The sequence below is a fragment of the Euleptes europaea genome, chromosome 2 (genome assembly GCF_029931775.1).
Source record: "Euleptes europaea isolate rEulEur1 chromosome 2, rEulEur1.hap1, whole genome shotgun sequence".
NCBI lineage: Eukaryota > Metazoa > Chordata > Lepidosauria > Squamata > Sphaerodactylidae > Euleptes > Euleptes europaea.
Window position 1 is genome coordinate 86,510,035 of NC_079313.1, and position 7,458 is coordinate 86,517,492.

The following is a 7,458-nucleotide window of genomic DNA, read 5'->3' on the forward strand; positions in this document are numbered from 1 at the left end:
ATCCTAAATGTGTGGTCAATTAAGATGCTGCTGTAGTGCAGCTCTTGTCAGAGAGAAACATTTGGGGGAGAAACATTTGGTCCCTCCTGATTTCTCTGTCCCTTCCTCCCCCAACAGCCATCCAAATGGCAATCCGCCTGCAGACAGAAGGCAAGAAGTCTCTGCATAAGGATTTAAAACAGAAAAGGCGGGAGCAACGAGAGCAGCGAGAGCGGAAGAAGGCTGCCAAGGAAGAGGAGATGCAGCGCCTGAAACAACTGCAAGAGGAGAAGGAGCGCAAACTGCAGGAGCTGGAATTGTTGAAGGAAGCCCAGCGGCAGGCAGAGCTTCTGCTGCAGGAGGAAGAGCAGCGGCGCAAGCGGCAGCATGAGGAAATGCAGAAGACACTAGAGATACAACTGCAGGAAGCTGAACAGGTACGTGCAAGATGGGCAGATGCTGGGTGGTTTTCCAGGTCCATTTCCAGAGCTGCCAGCATAAATGAAAGAGAATCTCACAGGTGTTTTGTCAGGTCTAATTCTATTAAGTAGCTCCACTTCTGGTGCAGCAACGGCCATGGGTCATCCAGCCCAGACCTTCTGGTTGAACTATAAGGAACCTTTTGAAATGTATGAAGTGGCAGGAAGTCTGCCTTCTCTTAATTAAGATGCATACTTCTTAAATCAATACATGAGGGTTTCGAATTGACACGGACATGGTTCAAATGTGTCAAGACAAAAGCAAAACTACTACTCGTGCATGCAGTGGGGAACTTTCCATGGTTGTGGTTCCTGTCCTGCTATCATTGGCACCTTTTCCTCCTGAGTATGGCCAGTATATATATTGTATCCTCTGGCTGGCTAGCAGTTCTAAGAGGATATTTTTATTCTCTGGCTGGCCAGCAGTTCAAAGTGCACACAAAGCTCATGATTATTGACTGCTTCATTGCAGAGAAGAACTTTTCAAAGTTTCAGAGAAGAACTATGTGACACTATACATGGTTTTGGCTACAGGCTGGGGAGCATTGAAGTTACCTTGCTTTCTTGTAGTACCCCAAAACAGGCTAAAAGTATATAGATGGGGCAAGTGGTGACAAACAAGGAGCTGGGAAGTCATCAAGTAATTTATGGCTCTCTGACCAAATTCTGCAGCAGGAAATAAAGTAAGGCCTCTCTCCTTGTGCAAACCTTGGTCGGGCAGATCTAGATATTTGCTCTTTACAGATTTCCAGTATTAATTTTTCGTGCTGTGTTATCTTGATGCATGGTGGTAAACTTACATGGGAACCTGCTACATACCCAGCACTGTAACGTCAGCCAAAGTTGCCTCAGACCATTATTTAGGTCTGAGTTAGACCAGACTGAGTTAGACTATTGGTCTATCAAGGTCAGTAATGTCTACTCTGACTGGCAGCTGCTCTCCAGAATCCCAGACAAAAGTCTTTCTTATCAACTACTGCCTTATTCTTTTAAATGGGCTTGCCAGGAATTGAACCTGGGACCTTCTGCATGCAACTCATGTGCTCTACCAGTGCACCACAACCCCTCCCTCTTGTCAGTGTTGGTCTTGGGCTGTGCATTTGTTATTAAGCATGGTGGACATGACATTTCTAGCGCACATATCTGTAAGTGGACTCCATTGGTACCAAATATTTGTCTCTCTCAATGCAAGAAGGATAGTATTATAATAGAAAAATATTTTTTCTTGCTTTGAGTTGAACATTGGCTGTTCCCGCACTAGGTATTCCCAGCGATATATCAAGAGTTTGGAAATGTTATAAAAAACATCGCTTTAAAAGGGTTTTTGGATGCCACGGCTAAAAAATGGTTGGAAGATGTCTTCACAGCTAAAGGGGCCAAACAAAGTGCAAACAGTATTTTTTATAACAGTTTCAAACTCTTAATACATCGGTGGGAATACATAGAAAGTGCAAACAGTATATTTCATAACATTTTCAAACAATACATCACTGGGAATACCTAGTGCGGTAACAGCCATTGCATAACGATAAAGACAGTCACATACCAGAGTCCATATTATCCAATTCAACATGGTCATGGTCCTAGTAGCTGGTCTGTCTTATTGGTTGGTCCTTAAGTGAACGTATAGAAATCTCATACAGACTGAAACTCCCTCAGCCTGTAATATTCCATTAGCTTTTGTCCCCAAAGCAGGTTGGGGCCAGGGACAAAGTGTGATCAGTTTTATTTATTCCTATACTTTTCATTCTTATACATTTTTTTTCTTTGTACACATACTGATCAATTACTGTGTACTGAAAGCAGCAATAAAACTTTTAATGACCCAAACAAAACTCTTGCCAAAATCTCTGCCTGGCTGCTGGAGAAGAGATGGGTTTAGGTGGCTGAGTCTGCCCCCTGCTGTTGGTTGTGTGTTCTACATGCTAACAGTGTTCTGTTTATGTGCCTGTAGGCTCGCGCTTCCATGCAAGCTGAAATGGTTCTGAAAGAGGCGGAGGCAGAACGTCAACGCAAGCGCATCATAGAACTGGAGGAGATGCAGCAACGACTCCAAGATGCCCTGCAGCAAGAGGTCAAAGCACGTCAGGATGAAGAGTCTGTACGATGTGCTCAAGCCAGGTAGGGTCAATGACTGCCCTCCTTCCTTCTAATTCTGTGTTGAGTAGCACTCTGAAAGTAATGGGTTGGATCCAGCCAGCATTTTTGCTCAATTCTGCCCAGTTGCTACAACCCCCTTCCCATATGACTTTTTCCAATGCAGTTGCATGATCCCCAGCATAACCTTTTTTTTGGGGGGGGGGGTCAAAAAGAGCCCCCTTTTCACCAGCTGAAAACTCAGTTGGAGTTCACTGGGCTGAAAACTCAGCCCAGTGAAATATAAAACAGCTCTTGCAGCCGACAAAGGTTAGACTAGGGTGTATATCTTCTCCTTCATAGACAATGGACATTTACCCTCCCGTGCTGAAAAAGCAGTGGGTTCTTCCAGGGCCAAGGTGCGTGTACCGCTTCATGAGTTAGATTTATCCAGAAATAACTGAGCCTTCTTCAACACCCCCCCCATCATCTAAAGCACTGGGAAAATCTGGAACTGAAATAATCACACCAGAGTAAAGCACAGACACCTTCTGCTGCATCTGCTACATGGAGAACTCAAGAGTTTTTTTTTTTTTTTTTTACCTCTCTTCTATTTGCACATAGAGATTCAAGCTGGGACAAAGGCTGTTCCCCAGAAAAATCCTTTCCCCACCCCTCCATTATGGCATAATCTAGGATCCCTGGAGCCAGTTTTCTTCTTTTAAAGCCTACGGTTTGGCTTAGCTATAACTTACGAGCATAACTAGCTCTTGTGCAACTTTGTTAGGCTGCTGACTGAAGAGGAAGAAAAGATGAAGCAGCTAATGAAGCTGAAGGAAGAACAAGAGGAGTACATCATCAAGGCCCAGCATGAAAAGCTAGTCCTCAAGCAAGAGATGGAAAACAAGAGCAAGTTTTTGGAAGAGGCCCAAAAGCAGCTGGAAGAAGTGAGAGTGAACAGAGAGAGGATGGACCAGGATGTCATGGTGAGTATGAAGATGGCTCTGCTTCCTCTTCTCTCTTAAGAGACTGTCCTCACAGAAACATGCCATGTGGCTTACTTTTCCATTTTCTATCCTACCTTCCCATAAAAGCCACTCCAGATGATCAACAAAGTGTGCTAAATCCAATAAACTAATTATAATATTTGCATAGTGAAAAGTATTTCTTCTTGAAGTGTGACCATATCAAGGAAAATACAGATGTTTTTTTCTTCAAAAACTGAAATTGCTAAGAGAAAAGGGCAATTTTTGTCTAGTTCCTGAATGCCAGAGGGCTAGAGCTAAAGTAGGTTTCTCTTGGGAGGGCATTCCATATCACTGGGACCATGATAGAAAAACCTTGAATTGAACCCCTGCTAGTTTGATCACAGGGGTGGACCCAGAAGCTTAACAGCAGCATATTACTACTGAAATCAACACTTTCATTTTAGGCACGGGTGTTTACTTTAAGACTGTAATTTTGCCAAAGGAAATTAAGTTGCTTTTAGTGTCACCTGTACTACTGTAATAAATAGTAGGCTCTTTGACATCGGTAAAGTTGTACTTATGTAGGACTATTTTAGTAGATAAGACAGGTCAAGCGTTCCAACAGGAAACCTCTTTATAAATAAGTATACAGAAATATATAATTCACTGTAGCATTTGCTCTTGCTGTTTTTTCTTTTAATTATAGTAATGGAAAGCCCAAAGGCCATCTCAAATAACAAGACCATCCCCTTGACACACACATATGAAAAACCTATACCAAAATAAGCACTAGCAGAACATGGGTATTCTAGAGAAAGATGTATCCAGAGGCATGACTCTAAAAGATTCGTGGAATCTGACTGTTGCCTCCCCAATATTCTCACTGAAATTACAACACCCCTTGGATTAAACCCCACTTCACTGGCACTGTTAGAAAACTGTGGTGTCCTAGAGAACTGCTTGGGTTGCTTGCACAGTTTGGCCCGATCTTGATTGTGGTTATCCAGAACACTGAACAATCTGCAAGTGCCCCATAAGAAGATGGCATTTCTGATAGCTGACATCTCCTTTCTAGGAAACCAGAGTTATCAGATCTGCAGTTCTTCAGCTTCTTCCCCTTATTTGTGCACTTGTGATATCCTGGCTAGTTATTCTCAGTTCCCAGCCTGTATATTTTATTATTAATATATATTTATTCAGAGCATTTGTGTTCTGTCTTTCTATCAATATAAGGTGGCTTACAATTGTTTTGAGTAAGCTCTTGAATGAGTGACCGCTCTAAAGCTTCAGAGGCAGAGGCAGTAACTTTAGTCAGTGATCTACACCCAGAGATCATTCGGGTGAGGGGGCAATATCAAACCTACCAGCTCTTTGAATGGCTTTTGATACTCTTTGCCCTTGTTGATTTCAGCATGCCTCCTTGTACAGTCTTTGTGCGGTAGGTATGATGACAACTTTTTCCAACTAATTCAGGGTGTGCAATTCTCCATTGCCTGTGTTTTGCTGTCGTATGTACTCTTATCATCCAGTTGTGTGGTACCGTACTTGTTCCATGTTCTGTTACAGGTGGCCCATCAGAAGCTCCAACAGGCTAGCACCAATGTAAAGCATTGGAATGTCCAGATGAATCGACTGATGCACCCCATTGCACCAGGAGGTCAGTGAGCACAGCATGGTTTGTTATTTGGAGTAAATATACATGCAGCTGCATCTGATACAATTGCACTGTTTTGTTGTTCAAAACTTGAAGCTTAGGTACACAGTGGCGTCTGATAGTTATGTGATTGAAAATCATCCAAGAAGCAACCTTGTGTTTAGAAAACAATAGTGATGACTTTTGATAAGCCCCAGAATTTTAGAAGCGTTATTTTTTTTAAACTTTCTTTCTCCCCAGGGTTTGTCAGCATTATTGTAGCCTTAAAAAGGCTTTGTCCTTTAACATGAGTAAGATAATGCAATTCTCCTTACTGAACTCCAGGAACTGGGTGCATTCTAGATTATTCGCACTACTGTTTGCTGTCACTGCTGGGTTCCAGTTCAGAGGTGGCTGCATTTTAATTGAGTGATGTACATGTATATGTTAGATATGTGTGTGTAAATATCATCGTGAAGGTACTTTGGGCTTTTCTGCATGGGTTTTTCCCCATCAGTTCAGCCTCCACACTGCTTCAGTTTATCCCCTGATTTCCACTCACATTTTTGTGCCTTTAGTTTTCATGTTGCTTTTTGCTCATTTTTTTCTCTTTCTTTTGAAACCATTTTTTTCTGGAAGCCAATTTTGAGTCGCCTTTTTCCTCCTGTGTAATGTTTCTGTCAGTTGTCCCGCCCACTCCTATGCACCTACAGGCCACTTCTTGATGATTGGACTGTTGTCATTATAAAACCACTCCCTCTCCTCCCCTCCCTCTGAAGACAAGGGATTTTTTAAAAATGGCACTACAATATCGATATATCAATATAGTGCTGTAGTGATAGCCCAAGCAGGTTCTTTGAATTCCCAGCTTTCATTAAAAAAAATACTTAGGTTCTATTCCTTTCCATGGCAGAGATATAAGGAAGAAGTCATATCTCCACAAGGGAAGAGGATAGAGACATTCTTTTTAAAAAGCTTGGAATTAAGAGAACCTGCTTGACCTATCATTACAGCAGTATATCAATACTGTCGTGTCCTTTTTTTTAAAGCCATTATATTGATATATCAATATACGCATGCGCAAAAAATAAAAAGGGGGTGTTGTGATGTCACCGATGATGACATCACTTTCCCTTGAAAATCCTGATTATTTAAGTCACATATGGAAAAAATAAACAAACTCCATTAATTAAAATGCAGAAGGAGGGCAGGCTTGTGGAAGAACTTTGCCCAAACTTATTCCAATGCTTATTGATCAGCTACAAAGAAAATCAGGAGTAAGTCAAGTGTGTGGAAACACCCTTTGATGCAGTGAGTGAGAGCCATGAACATGTGCATGGCAATTCTTTTAACAATCAAACCAACCACTGAACTGCTGTGTACTTATATCTATTTCCAGAGAAGCGTACGGTGCTGAGTAGTGGATTCTCTGGCTTCCAGCCGGCGCTTCTGTCTAGAAGAGATTCCTCCCTCAAACTGAAGCAGAATCTGGAAAAGAAATCTGATCCTGTGAAAAACGGAAGCAAGGAAAATGTAAATGGAGAGACTGAGAAGCAGCTGCAGACTCCTGATAAGGATAGTCCTAGCCTAGCAACCCTTGATTAGCCACAGAAGAGAGGCAGCCCTACGCTGATATTTAAGGACCAGAAAGTAAACCTAATGACAGCTTAAAGTTATTATAGAGTATACATACCAATACTGGACAGATGTAAAGACGGAATAGAGAAGTATGGTAATGATACTACCTTATCCTACTCTGGAAACATGCTTAAAGCACTAGAGCTGCACCTGATGTATATAAAATGGACAAAACGGAAGCTTCTTTATCCAGAATTCAGAAGTGTGGTTCTTTGGTTTCGCGACTCCCATGCAGTGCACCCTGGTTGGCCTCAGCAGATGAAGAAAACGGCTGGTCACAGTGTATCATGCTGTGCCATTCCCTGTGCTAAGGATTTCCTAACAGCTGTTGCTGGTAACCACTGCTGTAATGTGCCAAGAAGTTTGTCATTATCTTCCTTTGTTGTTGTTTTTTTAAGAAAAAGATAAAATGTACATTGTGCACTATTTTTGGTTTGCAATATATATCTAAAAGGCTGGGTCCTGTTCTGTCAGGACAATCTTGTTAATTTTCTGTCTGAGTCTATTTTTTTTTTAATTGATTGCAATGGCTGAATGGCGATGGCCAGGCAGTTTGCGTATTAAATATTGAAACCAACCAGGAAATCATACAGAATTAGAAATGTGATGGATGATTGGTTTCATATTGGTAGAGAGGCACTGTGAAATATTACACTCCCTTTGTTTCCAAATATGCATTTCTTTA

At 41.8% G+C, this 7,458-nt stretch overlaps 1 protein-coding gene across 2 annotated transcripts in view; it reads left to right on the plus strand.

Annotated features, from left to right (window-relative positions):
- Positions 1 to 6,984, plus strand: part of DEF6 (DEF6 guanine nucleotide exchange factor) — a 53,334-nt gene extending 46,350 nt beyond the window's left edge. For both annotated transcript variants that reach the window (XM_056844891.1, XM_056844892.1), the window contains 5 exons: positions 118 to 416; positions 2,413 to 2,579; positions 3,322 to 3,520; positions 5,069 to 5,159; positions 6,535 to 6,984. In XM_056844891.1, coding sequence (XP_056700869.1) covers positions 118 to 416; positions 2,413 to 2,579; positions 3,322 to 3,520; positions 5,069 to 5,159; positions 6,535 to 6,740 — 962 coding nt within the window. In that variant the 3' untranslated portion in view covers positions 6,741 to 6,984. The remainder of the gene's footprint in view (positions 1 to 117; positions 417 to 2,412; positions 2,580 to 3,321; positions 3,521 to 5,068; positions 5,160 to 6,534) is intronic.
- Positions 6,985 to 7,458: the final 474 nt, after the last annotated feature.